This window comes from Nansenia antarctica (assembly GCF_963989245.1).
Source record: "Nansenia antarctica genome assembly, chromosome: 5".
Lineage (NCBI taxonomy): Eukaryota > Metazoa > Chordata > Actinopteri > Argentiniformes > Microstomatidae > Nansenia > Nansenia antarctica.
In genome coordinates this window covers 62060332-62080734 of record NC_137690.1, presented here as the reverse complement: position 1 = coordinate 62080734, position 20403 = coordinate 62060332, and the positions used below count along the sequence as shown (strand labels likewise).

The window sequence follows — 20403 nt, the reverse complement described above, 5'->3', positions numbered from 1 at the left end:
TTGATGGTTCTCGAGGCATTTCTCAAGTTTCATGTCTCCAGCATGAAGTATCTCACAGAAAATGTAACGACTGAATCGTCACAGTGATAATAAAAACAATACGCCACATAATATGGGCAAACATCCATGTTGTTAATGATTGTTTCATTTCATTTGAGAATTAAAAACCCGCATAAAGCTGCTGCAAGTTAGATTCATCAATACATTTGCTTATTTCCATTGTGGTTTTGGAGATCCCAAAAATTCAACTATAAAATAACTTACATGATACAAGTGAGAAGGAAACACTAACCCTGGTCATTCTCAGAAGAAAAACAAACCTTTGAGGGGCTCAAAGATGGTCTTTCTTAGGGGATCGCCTGGTGTTCACTGAAAGGGTCTGTGTTCTGCCGGAGTTTTGGCTAGGGGTGCTGATCCACACACAACCAACGTTTGTAAAGCTGGCATCTTTGTTCTCTTAAACCTGATTATGCATGGCAGCGCAGGGTACTCTGCACCAGCGCTTCTTCTTTTCACAGGGATGACATCAGGGGAGATACTGCCTCAAACCGGACTTTGATGCTGAGGTTTTACATGTCTTATTATACTGCCAGAGCGATGAACAGAATGTTCTGGAACATATTGCTGAGAGAGATAGGGGGGAAGAATGAGGAATGCAGACTGAGAACCAGATCACCTTAAGAAATCTTATGATTACCAACTTGAAAGTGGGAAGCTTCATACGCAGTTCATTTCCTGTAGTAAAAGTATCTCAAGGTACATACTGTATCTCCAGAAGGAGATGATGTTGAACATTAAATGTTCAACATCATTTCATTTTACATTATGGTCATTTTCAGTAGCGAGGCCATCCTATATGAGTTGTGGGTAATTCACAAGTTTGATCAAATGATGAAAAGCCAGCTCTCTTAAAAATATCCCAGTTGACGGAATTGTAACAGTCAAAGGAACCAGACAGAATTCTCAAAGCACATTTGGCATTGGTTATTCATTCCCTCATTGTATACAGTGTTGAATGTATCAGAGTAGTTCTACTATCCATAATTTAAAAACCATGGCTGTGATAAATGCTTTGCTGAAAGTATAGTGTACACTGTACAGTATATCTTGCTTGCTTTAACTAATGCATAGAACGGGGAGGCAGGAGACTGGAAAGCATCCAGTATGAATGAAGATGGAGTGGCTCCTGAGCTGTTCAAATGGGCAAGTGTCCTTTCTATGATATCAGGGTAAAAATGTGTGTGTGGTGCTCAATATGGCAAGTAACGGATAATATATTATACTCAGAGTCATGGAGTCATTGCTGCTATGCTGTTGATTTAACTTGCTAATTAGACAACTGAACTCCTCTATTCAGCTGTGCCAGCATCGAGATAATGGATGGCTCATCCCTGGGAAGTTGAACAGCATTTACAGAGAGGCATACAACCCAAAGCAATCTGCATAAACATAAGATGCAAACCTAGATTGATGAGAGTAATAGTAATTGCTGCTTCATGGGGTCGTCATGTTATGAATGATGTCTTCCCACGCACATTCCATCTCTCTTCTTTAGTGAGCTCTGTATTGTTTTTCCTCTTCTCAGCACTATCAGGGTTGGGTTGGTGTGGAGTTACAGAGCTTGATCAGGCGTTTCCCTGCATGCTGACAGTAGGCTACTTTAGGTTGTCGCCTCTTCTGTTCTTCTAAAGGGACAAGACAGGACTTCTGCTATCGTGCATGTCTCTAGAGCCAAGAGAAAGGTGCAGCAGCAGCGGATACTTTTTATCCTTTCAAAGTGCTGGCTCAGATAGCTCGCCCCATTAATTCCAGAAGCATACAATAGACAGACAACCCAGTTTGGTGAATGAGTCTCCATTGCGGGTTTAGTGAAGGAGATTAGATCAATTCACCAAGTAATCTTCAGGTTTATCATGGGAATCTTTTCATCAAATATTGGCCAAAACGAGTTGGCGCTCGCTCTCTCTCTCTCTCTTGCGCGCACACACACACACACACACACACACACACACACACACACACACACACACACACACACGCACGCACGCACACACACACACACACACACACACACACACACACACCCGCACACCCGCACGCACGCACGCACGCACACACACACACACACACACACACACACACACACACACACACACACACACACACACACACACACACACACACACACACACACATAACCTACTTAATGTAGAAACGAATTGGGTCTCGGAGCTTGCAAGCCAATTTCACATTTGAAGTGATAGAAAATCAGTTGAGGGTATTCGGTCGGCGCTTACGCACAGCTGCTCTAGACAGGCTATTTCAGTCTTGTTTAGGGCAAATTAAGGACCGAATGCCTGACAGCACCTGATTAAGTGGAAGATTTACTCTCGGACAAAGTGTGGAACCATCTCATAGTTTACTCCAAGCATTTCAGTTGCACCCATCCCTGTGTTGCCATACCGTGAGCTTAGAATTATAAGGTTCTATCTCCGTTTAGGGCAGTTCAGAGATATTGAGCGTCAAAGTTTTTACATTCCATTATGTTTTGTGAGATGGAACCGTTGTATTTTATGACTTACTAACTCAAAAATGTAAACTTTAAAAAATAAAAAAACACCACACAGGCATTAATAAACACCTAATGGGTCAGATTCTCAATTTGGACAAAAATGGAGATAGAACCTTATAATTCTAACGTCACGATACCCTAGCCTACCCAAGTGCGCCCACCTAGAAACGGAGAGGCTACCATTACCGTTATGACAAGTTATATATAACATCACGATGATAACATGACTATCAACGTTTACATTTTGGAGAGAACAAATGCCCAAATCCATCCGATTGTTTTACTCAGTTTGACTTCCACATGACTGCTTTATCTCAAATAAACATCATACATGTAATCAGAAGTGAGAGAAAGAACATGCATATTCATAATTACCATCTGTTAGACCGAATTGATAGCCTCTCCGGTCCGGGAGAGAAGGCGCGTAAAAGACCTCTCTGCTCGACGCTGCTCCATAGACACTGACTGAAGGGGTCTCACTTCAGCATCGGGACGGGTTGGCTCGGCTGCTCATCAACAATCAATGCCCCCAAAATATCATTCGTGTTTAACAAAACACGCTCTGACTCTCTAACTTATTCTCTGTCCACTCACGACTCCGCACCCCGCAGGCTACCCTGCTGACGTTCTGCAGAGTCCGTTTCAGACAGTGGCGCTTCCAATGCGCACTCCGCATAGAGTGTCCTCTGTGTGCGTGTGTGCGCGCGCGCTTAGTTCCCCTGTCGCTTTAAAATATCCAATTTCATAGCCACTGCCCCTCAGGGCATCTCTATGCTGGACTCGATGCGATTCTTTTCTTGCCTGGAGCCATCAGGAGTTGGGTAGCAGCCGGGGGTCTCTCCTTGTGCGATCTCTCCTTGGGGCTTGGGTGGGTCTCTGATGGGGTTGCTGCATAATGTCAACCCGACAGCGTCCGTGATTGCGGAGAACAGTCAATTCCTCGAACATTCAATAATAATAATAATTCATAATTCATAATTCATAAATTTCCCTAAAACCCCCCTTAACATTCACATTCAGACAGCATGTAATAATGCTTTAACGTGCATGTTCGTGAGGTCAACGAGGTCAGTATTCTAATTGAGTGATGATGAAGTGTTTTACCTGACCTTGAAATATGACCCTAAATATATGCACATTTCCTATTCATTATAGCAGTCACATGTGTGATGCCTGTAAATTCCAAAGGGGTGATAGCACATGGCATGTTTGATAATGGTATGGTAGTATCTTCTTTAGTGATATTATTATTACTACAAGTGTCTACTGTTTTTAACGTGTGTGCTCGTTGTAGGTAATCATCATTTCGATTAACCTGGGGGGGAAAGTAAGAATTCCAATTTTACCGTAGCGTTTGAAGATACATCAGATATTTATTTCGAGTTACACTACGTAATAGTGCATTATTATATATTATATAGGCCTAATAATAATAATTAATAATAATTAATAATAGAATTGAACTACAGTCCGGTGCACATTTCCTTGATTACCCATGATGCTTTGGTTTTGCGTGACGCGTAGAGAGGCCAGTCAGTGAGGAAGGACATGCATTTCATGCAAAAGTACGATAGCAATAGTTAACGATAACAATTATAGTACATTTATTGCTTTTGCATATTGACAACATTGTACTTTGACTTTTGTAGTCCTCTCATTTCCCTTCTAATACGTTTTAAAGGACGTTTAAATCAGGAAGTGACTAACACGCGGATCGCCCTGCTGTGTGTGAAACATGGGTGACCCACATCTCAGGTTTCTCATGAAAGCTTCGCTGAGGTATCAGAACCTTTGTCCAGAGCAATCGCGATTTCTCATGTAAGTTCTCTTTTTGTTGCAATGACTACATCTCATTTATTTATATCTATGTCGCTCGCATGCACATTGTTTTTGATGTAATGACCCCCCGGCGAAGCTAGGTGGCAGAGCTTGCCCAATGAAAATCTCTCTCTCGCTCTCTCGCTCTCTCGCTCTCTCGCTCTCTCTCTCTCTCTCTCTCTCTCTCTCTCTCTCTCTCTCTCTCTCTCTCTCTCTCTCTCTCTCTCTCTCTCACACACTCACACTCACTCTCACCCTCTCTCTCTCTCACTCTCTCTCTCTCTCACTCTCACACACTCTCTCTCTCACTCTCTCTCTCACTCTCACACACTCTCTCTCTCGCTCTCTCTCTCTCATTCTCATCTCTCTCTCTCTCTCATTCTCATCTCTCACTCTCACTCTCTCACTCTCTCTCACCCTCACTCTCTCTCACTCTCACTCTCTCTCTCTCTCTCTCTCACTCTCACTCTCTCTCTCACTCTCACACACTCTCTCTCTCTCAGTCTCCCTACTCTCTCGCTCTCTCACTCTCACTCTCTCTCACACTCTCACTCTCTCGCTCTCTCTCTCTCTCACTCTCTCATTCTCATCTCTCTCACTCTCACTCTCTCTCACTCTCTCTCTCTCTCTCTCTCTCTCTCTCTCTCTCTCTCTCTCAGCTTGTTCTCTCCTATTCTTTCTCAATGGTTGCACAGGCTGTTGTTCTTGATGAAGTTCAGTTTGTCTCTTAGGCTACATGTTTGAATTGTACTGCCTCTTTGCATGAGTTCCCATGGCAGGCTATCAGATGAGACCCAGCAGGTGAGAGTGTGCCATTTGGTGCCAGTCCCTGGCAGTGGATGCCATCCCGTGGGCTACCCCCCAGACGAATACAAGCTGGGAACAGCAAGCCCAAGAGTGTTTGAGCTCTACGGGATGTGTATGTGTTACGGGAGCCCTACTCCTTCATGATGCCAATATCTGTCGATACAGTTCCAACATATCAGTATGCAGAGGGTGTTAACACTGAACTAAGGGCTAACACTGGATAGCCTTTACTTTAATTTAATTAGTTATAACAACAACATGAAGTCCTCCAAGAGAGGCTGAATACACAGCCTCCTCTTTTAAACAGCTTGGTTTGACAGGGAAGCAGACTGCAGACTGCAGACTAGTGACAGTTTATAGTAAAAACTCAGACTTGGTCCTAGCCCACCAATTATGGGTATTTTAAGTTGCAGTAGAGTACATGTCGCATGTCAAGCCTTAAACAAGCACCATGTTAAGACTTATCCCTCTACATATGTGTGTTATGTCAACACTAGAAATCATCATTGTATCCATGATTATAGGGTTGTGTGGCTCACCCTGTGATATAATTTCCATTATTCATTCAGGAAGGTGTTTAGGGATGTTGATGCCCAGTTGTGTGTCCATGTCCATGTTACTGTGCCATGTACATGTTACTGCAAAAGAAAGGCTAGGCTTAAATCATGTTTTTCAAATAGGTCTCCTTCTAGGCCTATTTCTTAATTTCTTTACCCTTTAAAGTTCAGTCAATTTTGACTTACGAGCCAAACCACTTTTCTTCACCCAGTCTGCTAGCTTTTTATTTCTCACAATGGTGACTGCATTATACATTTGAGCCTTAGAGGCCAAAGTAATTTCTCTATCTCTGTCTCTGTGTGTGCGTGTGGCCGTGTGCGCGTGCGCGTGCGCGTGCGTGTGCGCGTGCGTGTGCGTGTGGTGTTTACGTTGGGTGTCAGCCAGAGCTCCCAAATCCTCTGGCCTATTTTTACTCTCACCAGCCTGAGCCAGAAAATGTGCGGTGAGAATTTAAGATGGCAATGAAAATAAGGTTTTATTAGGAAACAATCAGTTTATTCTCCCCCAGTCAGGATAAATAATATGGATGTATGTAGGCTATTCAGGCTAGCTTCTTTTAGCTGTTAAGATTTTCTCCAGATTCTCGTTTCTCTTTGTAAAACACTGATTATAGGTGAAGTGTTGGTCTAATCTAACTGATATTGCAGCTGTCCATGCCTGGTGCCTAGAGTTAGCCAGTGTGAAATATGCTAGTAAGATCACATTTTCAGAATTCCACCCCAAAGGACAGGCTGACTGATTTCAGTTATTTCTACACCGTATCCCAAAAAAAACTAAGGAAAGTCTTCAGTCAAACTAATCCTCTATCAATTTGATTGCAGGACATTAAACGAAAACAATAAGCTGGCTTTGACTAGGCAAAATGATGGCATGCACTGTAGACATGGTTGGTGAGCATTAGGTCCATTTATCCACAGCAGCCCTGCATACTTTGGGAGTTGCTTGTGCTGTTTATTTCCACTTATGGTTTTTTGCCGGGCGTCATATGGTTGTTTGTTTTGAGTGGTTTTGTCATTACTCACATGTTCTGTCCTACATTTCTGGGGGTATAGTTGCCTCGTCTGACGCTCTTCACCCTCTGTCAGAGCCCTGCGTGTGTGGTTGTTGTGGGGATGACTGCGGTCTTACTCACAGTGCCAACGCGCGTGGTTTCCTGTCAGCTCGTTGAGGAAGGTATGTGAGCTATGACGGACTGAGCCCCAGCTCATTGGATGGTCAGAGACCCAAGGCACTGTGTGCCCCCCCACCCTCACCCTCGCTTCTCTGTAATTCCCTCCGCCTCCCCCTTCCACCATCAGTCGGCTCTGGGCCTTCCAAGCGCTCACCCTGCCATCTGTAGGGCCGCCGGGTTATGGAGGGGGGGGGGGGAGGTGAGGGGCTCTGCCACACCTCTCACTCTCCCCTGTCAGCACAGCTAAGCCATTGTGTCTGACCCTCTGAGCTATTACCGGAGGTTTTGTCATAACGTTGTACAGGGTGTTCCTCTCTCCGGGGCTGTCTGCTCTGTGATAGTATCGGGTGTCCACAGAAGAGGACCAGCTCCAGCTTTGACTGCCTTGTTGATAACATCTCACCCAAAGAGCGGGATGTTTATCTCAGCTCTGAAGTATGCTCTTAAAAGGAGAGGCATGAGAAGTATTTTAATTTGTTTAGAGTGGTGGAGAGCCCTTACGGTATCCTATCCCCCGGAGCTTGCTCATCAGACGAGCAGGATGCCTGCTGGGTAGAGAGCCAAGGGGTCTTTTCTGAGGCTGAATTGGGCCATTAGGAGGAGGGTTTAGCAATTTTTAGGAGGAATCTGAGATCGTAATCCTGATGAAAACAAAGCACTTGGCTTGCTGTTGATGTCGTGCTTCTCACACTTCAAAACATCTTCACGCCGGGAAATTATCATCCTAACATTGAAGGAGCAGTCTGTATTGAAATGTTCTAGGCCTAATGTCTGATTTAATGTAGGCCCGTTGTATGATGTTTTTAAGCAGATGATATCATGAATTTTAAAGCAGATCGCTTTGGATCTCATAATATGTGCTAATGATTATGTTTAGCCTCCATTTATAAGAAGCGTTTGGGGAATCAGTCAGGCCGATGTTAGATGAAACACATCCTTCTACCGATGGAAATTGGGTCTTTCTCTTCCAGCACTCTTTCCGATATCTCTGCGCTCTAATTTCCCAGACGTATATTTTGTCCCCACAAAGCCGTAACCTAGCAAATAGTAACAGTAGATTAGGGAGATCACTGGACCATAAGTCAGACTGTAGGATCTCTGATCTGAGGCCAGCGACAAAGCCCCTGCTCTTCGCCATTCATGCGTCCGCCACAAGCCTTCTGGCATGAAGGGATTGGCTCTGGGGGCAAACCGCTGTCGCCACAAAAGCTGCAGTGCCGGCAGGGTCAGAGCTAGATTAAAGCCCAGAGCCCCCCCCATCTCATCTCTCCTTCCTGGCTGCACGTGCCGTGTTTGATGCCTGACAGAAAATATCATGGGTCCATTTTAGCATAGCAAGGCTAGTTTTAGTGGGACTTCGGAGAGGCTTTGTCTAAACTTAAATCACCAGAATTAGAGGCAGACTTAAAAGAAAAGACTGTGGGGAAATGAAGTCATTAAAAGCTGCTGTAGCGGTGTGCTATTTGTATCAATCCCCATTCAGATGCAATATGGAAATGCTTTTGCAATTAAACATTGACAGCCCTTAATAATCCCTTAAAGAGAAGTGAAAGAAAAACATCAGTTCTCTTTTCTTTTGGAGAGGACATTACAGGATTTTATAAGAGGCTGTGAATGTTTAATTTAGCAAGTTATAGAAGTCTCGATAAAAGATTGTCCTGTAAAAACTGTCCTGTAATAACCTAACTTTTTCTCCTGTGTTTTTGTGTCTTAGGCAACAGCATCGAAGGGTATATAAAATGAAATGTGAGTTATACAGATTTAAATATTGTATGAATTAACGTTTTTTTCTGTTTCCATTTGTGTTATTTATTTTATATTTACCCTTGTATTTTCAACAATTGCCCATAAAGCAGTGGTGAGACAGGAGGGTAGGAGTTGTCACACAGATATAATAATATAATCCCTGATAATCTTACTGAGGTGGGTAGCTGTCCTCATCAGACTCTCTGTTGACGATCACTTGATCCACCACACACTGATCTCCTGTGGGGGGGGGGGAGGGAGGGAGGGGGAGAGCGAGAGAGAGGGACGGAGAGAGAGAGGGACGGAGAGAGAGAGGGAGGGAGAGGGAGGGAGGGAGGGAGGGGGAGAGAGGGAGGGAGGGAGGGGGAGGGAGGGAGGGAGGAAGAGAGAGGGAGGGAGGTGGAGGGAGAGATAGATAGGGAGGGAGGGGGAGAGAGAGATGAGCACAAAGAGCCGGCTGAAGATGATTTATTAAAATTGAGCCAAGCTGCGCTTCAGAGACAGCTGCGACTTGTCACAGTGTTTAAGACAAGCTGTGTGGGGTAGGACAGATGATTCAGAGGTAAAAAAAAAAAAAAAGCTCCAAATGTTAAGTAAAAAGGTGAGAGGGAGAGATTCTGATCAGAAAAGCTGCTAATCTTATAATAATGTGTTCTATCCTCATTATAACACAATGTTCTCACTGTCTCCTCCCCTCTCCTCCCTTATTCCCACCCCCCGCCACCCTCCTCTCCTCTCCTCTCCCAGCTCCTGGTAAGGGCATCCTTGTCAGACCACACTGCCCCTTCTGCTTTCAATGGCGTCGCCCTGACAACCACCGACTGCGGATACGGCCCAAGCGGCGGGCATCGGCGCGGGTGCAGAAAGTGCTGCAGCGGAACGCCAGGGGCAAGCGTCTCAGCCTGGTGCAGCAGGGCATCCTCCGGAGGTTTAGGAGATCCCCCTCAGCACTGGTGAGACATGTTTTCTCTCAGTCATTTTACATTCACATTCACATTTTAACCAGGGCTTATGTAGGGCAAAGTGCCTTACTCAAGGGCACACTAGTGGTGGTGCTCCCAGGTGGGATTTGAACTCATGACCTTCTGATGACCAGTCCAACTCACACTATCCACAAGGCCATCACTACCCCTGTTCGGAACTCAGTTAATACTTATCATCCCCAGTCCTAGCTGTCAAACATGTTGATGTTTTTCTCCAGCAAATGTCTTCTAACATGACTTTGAAACTTTGAAAGTGAGTCCTGCGTGAGGCATTTTTCGGTTGTGGTATTTTCACGGTCCCGTTTGGAGGTCACCTTGCCCAGTCTTAAAGCAGTTGTTGAAGAGCTACCGGTACACAAACTGTGTGTGCATGTGAGGCCTCATCGACATGTCTATGTCAACACCTCCCAGTGTGAACTGGTAGACACCAGAGACGGGATGAAGGGTTTTAACGTCCTCTCTTTATCGCCCCCCCCCCCTCCCCCGGTATAAGGATAGCCTAGTTTAAGGAGGTGTTATTTTTATTTATTTTTATTGATGTCTCTTTTTACTTTGTTATTTTAGGATTAGTTCATGTTTTTACACTTATGTATGAATAGAATAGGACTGGATTTGAATACGGGCATTCTTTTTGGCCAATGAAAATGTGCGCTAAAAATTGTTACTGTATATTTGGTGAATTAGAGGATTCTGGCACACACTGGTTTCTACTGTCTGCTGTTTTGTCGAACCTTTGATAGATCTACTTTGAGTCCTTGCTTACTACACCCCCCTAACCCCTTAATATAAATTCTGCACATGCACACAACTGTATGTACTAACTTTTTTTGATTTTTATGTTGTTTTTTGATTGTTTATGCAGCACTTGTATCACTCTGTTTCCAGAGGGGGGGGTGGGGGGGGGGGGGGTGTAATGTTTCCCCCATAGCGTCCCCAGTCTGATGGCTGGCCTCAGGGATATTTTTAAATCACGTGTATTTGCAGTATGCAATGCATGCAATGGAAATGGGGCTATAGGGTTCCGCTGAGTGATATGGAAATGCCTTTTGAAAGTCCTGTGAGAGAGGTAGAACTCACATGGGTTCCCCCCCCCCCCCCCCCCCCCCTCATCCCATCCCTCCCGTGTGCTTTTGGTCGTGAACCTCTGCCTCTAGGATTTGACAGGGGGAGAGACGGAACACTGTGTTGCAGGTGTTCTCCTGCCACCTGGGCCTATAAAAGTAATGGAGAGGGTTTGACAGCCGGAGCGGGTCGCAGAGGGACGCCATGACAAAGGAGACAGCAGAGGGAAGGCAGTGGCCTTGGGGGGTTTTCTACAGGCGCACACAGGAAGCCCGTTCGTCTCCAGCTGGAAACGCTCGCTCACACGATTTAGTGAATTATTTTAAGCATCTCCTCCACCGCCGCTATGCTTCGCCCTGCCAGCTGGGTTAGGGACTATTTCCAATGCCCGGGACCAGGGGAGAGAAGACTTAACACTTAGCGTGTACATCCTAACACACTCTCACACATAAACACCCACGCACAAGCACACACACACGCGCGCACATACATACATGCACACACAGTCTCAAGGCTTGAATCTGCTTTCCTCAGCAAGGTTTTTGGTTGGATGAGCTTCTGCTCTCTCTATCCTGTGTCCGTTTCACCGTACTTTATGGCCTAATATGACCTCTGAAAGTCAACGCAGAAAAACACACATGTCATGTTCCAGTTCAGCTAAAGCTGGACTGCCTCGCCGTGTCCCCTCTGTCGGCGGCCTCAAACCCATCTCTCTCTCTCTCTCTCTCTCTCTCTCTCTCTCTCTCTCTCTCTCTCTCTCTCTCTCTCTCTCTCTCTCTCTCTCTCTCTCTCTCTCTCTCTCTCTCTCTCTGTGTTTTTGTATTTGTGTGGATATAAAGAAATTACAATGAATTTAGTCTGAGTAGACTGCTGCTGGTGTGTGTGCGTGTGCGTACATACTGTGCAGGGCCCTGTATCGATCCATTGTCTCTGGGCTCTAGTGTATGGATGTGCTCTGCACCTCCCCCAGTGTGCCACCGCTGTAGTCAGTCAAGAGCAGAGGTGACCGCTGGAGCCCCTGGACCAAGGTCACCCCCACCAGCCTGGCCTGGCCCGGGGCAGCACAGAGAGGGTGAGAGAGAGAGAGAGAGAGAGAGAGTGGATGAAAGTGGTATTAATGGAGTACAGCCTATTAATAGAAGAGTCCATCTGCAATATTGATGTGTGCGTGTGTGTGTGTGTGAGTGTGTGTGTGTGTGTGTGAGCGAGCGAGTGCGTGCGTGTGCATTTATTAGTTTTTTACTTTAGGCTATTGTGTATGCAAATGTGAGCGTTAATACTGTATGCATAAGTGTGAGAGCACCTGTAGGGTGCAGGGTTGCAGTTCTCACTGTGTGCTTTGTGACTGATGTTCACGGTTCCTCCCCAGCCAGGCAGAGGTACAGGACGTGCATGGCAGTGGTCCCCTAAGGAACGTCTCTGACTGTTTTCTATCCTTTTGTATTTCACATTGTATCAAGACCAAACGAAATGAGGTTCTATGAATATATATACAGTATGAATAATGCAATGACATCAAGGTCAGACGAGGTTGAGACTTGTTTTATGACCCCCTGTTAGCATAGCAAATATCGTACCTTTTCCCTCCATGTGTGATTTAAAGCGCAACGCAGGTGCTGTTCACATTCCAGGATGGTAAACCGTGGACCTGCAGAGGATATTATGCACAGGTCCAAGGTTGAGTTGTCTGTCTGTCTGTCGGTTTCTGCAGCCTGGCTGTACTGCTGCTGCTGATGCACAGATGAGCTGCACTGAAATCCAGAGGGCGGTCAAATTGGGATGGAGGATGGCTGCTGACCTGCGTTCATGATGAAATCTAATGAAATGGCTGAATAACTTTGTGTAAAGGCAGTGCAGTTTTATGATTGGTCATTCATTTTTAACGTTTCCTTCACGGTTGGGCGATATTTCATCCACCAAAGGGCTCATATGATAGAGATCAAAAGCAGACAGTGAGTCTTATGGGGCAATCTGGTCAATTCTTTCTATATTGTGAAAGTCTGTTGCTAACCGTGAATGTGGAGGCACACTCGTATAACTGTTGATGAAATGTTTATAATGTGACCGGTCAGGTGGTCAAGAATTTTTCAGGTCCCTTTATTTATTGCTGAGGAATACATCCTTTGTTCTCTGTCTGGGTCCGGGACTGCACAAGTTCTCTGAGCCCTACTGCTAGATGTATTGACCACAGTATGCTTTACGTAGGCTAGCCTACTGGAGGCCTGTGCCCATGCCAGAATCAACAGGTTTGAAGGAGCTGATGAAAGCAGGCTCCTTAGGCAATGGCTCACCTTGGTATTCAATAGCAGGCGATGCATCTCTCAGTATTAGGGTCAATAAGTAGAGTGATAAGGGATCACGTGAGACTACATTTCAGGCATAATTTTTCTCTTTGCTGTTTGACGAATTAGATTTAGATTCAACGTTATTGTCATTGCCGAGTACAAGTACCAGACAACGAAATGCAGTTTAGCATCTAACCAGAAGTGTAAATAGTGATATAAAACATGCTATAAAAACATGATAGTGATAGGTACGGTATGGCAAGTACAGTAGTTAGAGGGAAATACAGTTATGAACTGTACAGTATGGTGTGTGTGTACAGATGTATAAATAGTGGCTAATGGCTATATATCAAAGGAGGTATGTGCAATGTGCAAAGATAGGGTATGTGCAAGGTAGTATTTGTAAACAGCAGTAGTGCAAAGGGTAATTGAATTGATTCACATGTGTGTCATCATTGGTATCTTCTTCTGATGTGCTGGAGGGTTTTTGTGTTTATTCTGCTGTGGATTTTAATACTGTATGCACACGTCAGAAGTGTGAGAGCCCTGCAGGGAGCAGTTCTCACCGTGTGAGACTGTGATTTATATTCACGGTTCCTCCCCTGCCAGACAGAGGTACAGGACGTGCATGGTAGTAGTCCTCTAAGGAACGTCTCTGACTGTCTTCTATCCTTTTGATTTCACATTGTATCAAGACCAAATGAAATGAGGTTATATGAATATATACAGTATAATATGTAATAATAAAGTTGAATAATTAGATTAAACTTTATTGTCATTGCAGGGTTCATGTACCAGACAACTGAGAGTCATTGAACCCTATGTGTGTGTGTGTGTGGGGGGGGGGGGGATACTGAGAGTCTGAGTAATATAATATAATATGGTTATATGAATAATGCAATGACAGACACCATAGGAACTGAATAAGAATTGGCCATTGAGACCTGTTTTATGACCGCTGTTAGCATAGCAAATATCGACGGCACCTTTTCCTGCATGTGTGACTTGGAGGGTTTTTGTGTTTATTCTTGTGTTGATTTATAGTGGATTAGGCCATAAAGTGAGCCCTCATCGCTGGGCAAAACAAGCTTTTCTTAGGCTTTGACACGCTGGAGATGTCAGCAATGTCAGCTGATATTGGGCAGGCCTCCATAGGTGACTCTGACTCCTAGGTCAGTTTTATGTGTCTCCTCTCAGTGGTTAAGTTTAGGATTTCGAGAGGGTAAGCTGATTCTGATTCTGCCTCCGGGCACAGAGATAGGAGGAGCCAGACGGTTCACTCCGCCCGCAATCTGTGGAAAAAATAAGGAACGTGTCGTTTTCTTTCCAATGCTAGATAACAGTAGGAAGGCTGTGAACATTAGTGTTTTACTCATGTTTGCACCCTGTCGTTTGCAATGTCAAGGGTCTTACAGTCCAATCTGCGATCCTATCTAAAGCCTATCTATATGTTAAAATAATCATAGTAATAATGGTTTGTAGAGAGTGACTGCTACACTTGTGCACAGTCTCGTGAGATCCTCTGCCCTTGTGGGTTAATTGCAGATTAAACACATCTGTGATACAATTGAAAATATATTCCCACTTACTTGCACTTGGTTGTCCAGCTACTTTCACAAATGTGTATTATGAAATGTTAAACCCATCACTAACAAACCTCTCTGGATGCCTGCAGTGGCCACATTTGCGCGGGGTGGACAAATTGGATTTCACTAACACTGTAATTATTCTGGTAACATTCTATTTACATAATGAGAGAATAATCAAAACCATGCAGAGGACTGGGGCCCTCCAGAACTGGAGATTGATCCCCCTGCTATCAGCTCAGAAATAGCTTCAACAATGTTTATCTGTGTGTGGGTAACCGACACCCACCAGAGTGTTTCCAGAGATGTCAAAATGATCAACGTGGCTGTGTCCACCTGAAGTTGTTTATGGCCCTTATAAACCAATTGTTATCACTTACCCATGTGTATGGGGAGGCTTTTAATGGAGCCTCTCACTACATCTAGGTATGATCCCATCTCTGGACTGGAGTGTCTGTTCCTAGGTGGTCTGTTTTGAAGCTGACATAAAGTTGGTCATCTTTGTTAACATCTTGTCTCCATGGGACTGTTGTGTTAAATACTATAATCATTGTCAAGGTCTTTTTTTATGTTGATTGATTAGATTATAGATATAATTTTTGGTTCCATCCCCCAGCACCAAGAGGACGACATGGCACCCTCTCAAACCATGTGTTTGGGTGACTTCATTCACCCTTGCCACTAAATGAGTTAACCAGAATGCTCCTTTAATGATGTGCATAGCAGCATTACAATCATATAATATGAGCATCATGTTGGTTCTGGTAGGGCTCACTAATAGGGCTTTCACACCGGCAAAGAACCGTGCCGGTTCGCGTTCGGAAACCTCCGAACGTTGGCGCTGTCTGGCGAACGATACACTGGTATGAACGCGGGCTCGTTCGCCAGACAGCGCCAACGTTCGGAGGTTTCCGAATGCGAACGCGAACCGGCACGGTTCTTTGCCGGTGTGAAAGCCCTAAAAGTCAACGCTGCAGCAAGGTAACCTGACAGGACAGCTGGTTCACATATGCAAAAACATCATCACATGTTCAAATGGGACAGAGGCTACAGGCAGCCAGTTAATGCTCCTCCGTAATATCCAACAGTTAACATTGCACTGGCTATGACAGTAAGTTGTGTGTGGCCATCCCACCCTCCACCCATAGCCTCCACCTGCTCAGTTGTTCTGCATGTAGCCTTCTGACGGGGGTTTGATGAGTGGGCTCCCTTCCATATTGTATATTTGTATGTTGTTGTGTATGTTGTATGCCTGCCAAATAGTGTCCGGGTGTCAAAATGCATCCGGATTGGTAATCATCAGGTCTTTCAAACGCATGACAGTGTGGCATGACAGCGCCGCTCTGTATAGGCTAACTCCCTATCTGGAGTAAAACGACCACAACTTCAAATGCAGGCCAGTGGTAGTACAGTACTTTTCTCTGAATGTAGGTGGTACACACAACAAGCTACACTTGTCAACAAGTCATTATGCATTGGTTTACTCCACACGTAACAATGCAATACAATTGTTCATGTTAAACGTGATCCATGACTTCCAGCTACTGGAATGCATGGAATGCATGGAATGCATACAGTAGGCTCATTTATTGAACAAAATGTCCATGACTCAGTTGTTGTCTTCCAGAATCTATTGAATGATACTAATGGTCAAAAAGTATTCAAGCGGGGGGGGGGGTTTATCTGCCGGAAAATAGAGAAATGGCACATCCAATTGTGTTGCCTAAAAAGCATTTCATCAGAGTTGGATAACTTCCCTCATTTAACAAAGGAATGACACAATGACTGTCTATGGCCACCTATCTAAGTAGGGCACCTCTTCTGGAGATAGCCTAATGTATTCCTCTGTTTTTGTAGTTGTTTTTCCTAGCACTTAATGGCGTGTGTGTATGGATTAGATATGTTGGCAGGGATGTGGTGCCAATGACAACACAACGCTGAGAGACATGCCAGAGATGAGTCAACCCATCTGCAGCCTCCGCCCCCTGGGTCTGATGGGTGGGGCAGCTGTCAAGTGGTCTTTTATAAGGCTGGGCTTGCAGGGTGCTTTAGTAAACACTCTCACTCTCACTAGCACACACACAGACAGACCGCTCTGCTCTGCTAGGTCAATCTGGTTCAGCGAAACTCAACTCTCAGACTGCCACCTGTTAAGACTCCCAACATGGCAGCATTCGTCGCGGTGAGTTTCCACAACATCAGCACTGTCAACAGACCTAATTGATAGGCAGGCTGACAATGTTGTTTTGGTTCGGGGCAAGCTATGGATACGATTTTCCATAAGGCAATGTTATAAGAAGATATTTGATTGCTAGGGGTGTCATAGGGATGTTCTATTAGGGTTGTTTTGAGTTGCCCTTCCTTTGGGGTGTTGTTGATTTCATCAGAGCATGTCACATCATCTGTATGATTGGTGATAGAGGGTTCACCATGTGTGTATCGTTGATAATGAGGCATATAACGTTTCAGTGGACTATGTGACACCAGTCTGTTGTGTGCTGTTTATAGGCCAGCTCATAAAACGCCATATGCTCTTTTTACTTTGACACGTTGGATGCCAGTAGTTGTCTTGAATACTGGGAACAATGACATTGAGTCCAATTTGCTTGCAGAAGAAGGTGTACTGTGCTATCATAACATGATGCTTTTGCATGTATTATTCATGCATTTTATTTGCCTGCATATTAGGGGTGCAACGGTTCAGTCGGCCAACGGTTCGGTATGAACCTCGGTTTTTGGGTCACGGTTCGGTTTCGGTACGTGTTTTGTGCTTAAGGAGAAAGAAAATGCTACTATGTATTTACAAACAACTTTACTTTATTTTCCTTATACTTATGAAACTTTAACATTTAGACACATTCCAGAATATGACTGGTATATTGTATAATATACAAAATATAAATATATATAAATAAATAAACACTTTCAAATGTAAAAGTGCCTCTTAGGCTTGACTACTGGTATAGGAGAGGAAGAAATGAAAGTAAAAATGCACTTTATCCATGACAGCTGTACCAGCTGTAGCCTATACGCATTATGCGCATAGACGACACGCGTGAAGCATTTCTGCGACACGCATATCTGTTCACTGTTTTTGTTCCTTCATCGCTGTATTCAATGCCAAAACCGGAATGAATGACCCCACAACGCAGATTTGTAGCAATCCTCAAACTGTTGCCATGTTCTCAACTGTTCTCAACTCCCATGTTCTCAACTCCAGACAAACTCAACCTCTGACTTTGAATGAAACGCAGCATAAACCGAAAACCGCCACGGTTCACTAGTGTATTAAACCGTGAAAGGCGATATAAAAATATATATTCAATATAAAACCGAGAACCGTTGAGGCCCTACTGCATATACATGTATAAGATCATAGCCAGGCGATGTTAACGTGCAAAAGAGAGTCACTACGAGTTGTTTTCTTTTAGGCATACCTCTTTATTTGCCTCCTGAGGTTTGTCTTGAAGTATTTTTCTGCTGTCAGAAGAAGGGATGAGAGGGACAGTGTTGAGTGAGGACTCGGTCTGCCTTCATCTCCCAGGGTCTCATTAAATAAATGTAGCCCTCTGCCACAGCTGGCCATGCGCTGTCAGGTCCCAGGGGCCATTTTGTCAATGTGGTTGATGGTACAGACTGGGGCAGACGATGACCCCTTCATCATGATTGTAATCCAGTTTTTATTGATTGATGGGTGTTTGAATAGAAATAGAATAGTCTTGCAGCAAAGAGATACAAGGAAGGATGGAAGATCAGACAATTACACTGCTTTTATTGACTGTCAGAGATTTAGGACAGATTTATGTGCCCATGTGGCCCAAGTTTGTCTTGTTTAATGTGACCATTTAGAAAGAAATAGTACTTGAGAACATGTTCCTTATCATAAAAGCAGTGTATACTTTTAGAACAGTGAATACGACAAAGAAACCTGGGTCAAAAAAAAGGGTCATGCTCATGCCTGTGGTCTTATCTCTTTCCTTCTCCCATCCTAGATGGCCACCTGTCACACGTGCAATAAGACAACCAGGTACTATGGGATGAACAGGGATGCGATGGCCCATCTTTCCTGGAAGATGACACCCCAAGGCACCCCTGCAAGTGCAAAAACCCCCAAGTGCAAAACCCCCAAGTCTAAGCCCAGAAGCCTTTGGCTCCCAAAGGACCAAAGGACCCCCTGCAGTACGCCGAGGTAAACAATGCCATAGCATCAGTTACCTCATAGAGAACCTCAACCTCTCTACCTCTCTCTACTACATAGAGTATATGTCACACCTCTCATAAAGCTATTCAATTTCTACATCTTAGAACTTCAACACACCAATGACAGGAGAAATAAAGGTATCGATGATCAAGTTAAGGCATTTTGCAAGATCCTTGATATAGTGATAGGACTGTTGTAATCATTGTTGGCTCAACTTTCTGATTCTTACATGATTGTATTTTTGTGCTCCCCCCCCCCTTCCACAGATCCATATCTGAGACCCCCAGTTCCTCCACCCCCAAGCCTGCTAGTGTGAAGAGTCACTTTACACGCCTCAGGAAGTTGCTAACGCTGGAGGACAACCAGAAGAGCCAAAAAAAAGGCGGGCTGAAAGACTTCCTGTCTGCGCTTTGAGTGACACAGGGCTTCACAGTCAGCCCACCACAATGTCAGGCTCTCTAGCCTCACCTGGTTAGAATAGCTCTCCTGAGAGTCAAAACAAGCCTGGGGTAGGGGGTGTTCATCTGTCAGTGAGTGCTACAGCGCCTCCTGTTGAGCTTATTAGAGGGGTACTTTTTTTTCTTCAAACACACAAAGCCCACCCCCCCCCCCCATAATAGAGCTGTCCAAACGGAGAATGGTCCCATAATGGCGGCTCAGAAATTCCACTGTCCATATCGGATGGCAGGATGCCACAGGACACCCAGCGCTCTTCCACAGTGTTTTGGAGAATTACTCCTCATGAGAGGGTTATTTTGAGAGGGATTTTTTTCTTTTCTTACAATCACATTTGAGATAATATGAATAATACATTTACATTTCTTTAGGTTCATTCTTCTCAAGATAATGTGACTTTTTTTCTTGGTTGTCCACATCATTTTTCTTGGTTTATTTTTGTGGCCTTCTCCTTGAGGATGTGTCTTGAACCTGTATCTCACTCTTGTGAGGTCACTAGCCAAGTAGGGCTGATCTGTAGCTTTTTACGTGTATGTGCGGCGCCACTAACTTGTGATCACTATTCCACTAACTTTTTTTTTCTTTTTTTCCCCAGTGTGAATGTTACGTTTTGTAAACTGGTGCACATGTACTAGACAAGTTTATGCGATTTTCATATTAGGATCTAATGTGATTAACTGCAATCAACTGTTTACATTGAATAGGCTGATTGGCCTGAACGGGGGGATAACAAGATTTATTAACAAAACAAACTTTCCTTCAGTAATTGTTTTGTTATTTAATTAACACAACATGGTGTTCATGTTAAATTATTCACTTTTCACCTTGTAGTTAAAGAGAAAGTACATAGTTGTATATATTCACAATGGATTTTTTGACTGTACTGACTAATTATCCCAACAAACTTAAGTTAACATTTATTGAATAATAATGCTGTTTATTTGATTGTTTGTAATTCATGTAATGTGTGGGTCTATCATTGCGCATAAATCCTGAAATACCTCACCTTTGTATTATACCTTGCTTTTCTGAAATAAAAACCCTTTCAGTTTGTAATTGCTGTTGCTGGGTGTTGATGTGTTGGTTATGAAAGTATTTGTTTTTGTGGAGAGTTGGATGGTAGGCTATAGGGGGGCTTTCTAATATGAAGTAGCTTGA

The 20403-nt window shown here is 44.2% G+C and overlaps 1 protein-coding gene across 1 annotated transcript; it reads left to right on the top strand.

The window, feature by feature from the left end:
* The first annotated feature begins 4152 nt into the window (after positions 1 to 4152).
* On the top strand, positions 4153 to 20218 carry rmp24 (ribonuclease MRP subunit p24). The gene is made up of 5 exons (XM_080531061.1): positions 4153 to 4390; positions 8641 to 8672; positions 9420 to 9625; positions 18581 to 18777; positions 19056 to 20218. The coding sequence occupies exons 1-5, from the start codon at positions 4308 to 4310 to the stop codon at positions 19201 to 19203; spliced, it is 666 nt and encodes a 221-aa protein (XP_080387187.1). The 5' UTR covers positions 4153 to 4307; the 3' UTR covers positions 19204 to 20218.
* The last annotated feature ends 185 nt before the right edge of the window (positions 20219 to 20403 follow it).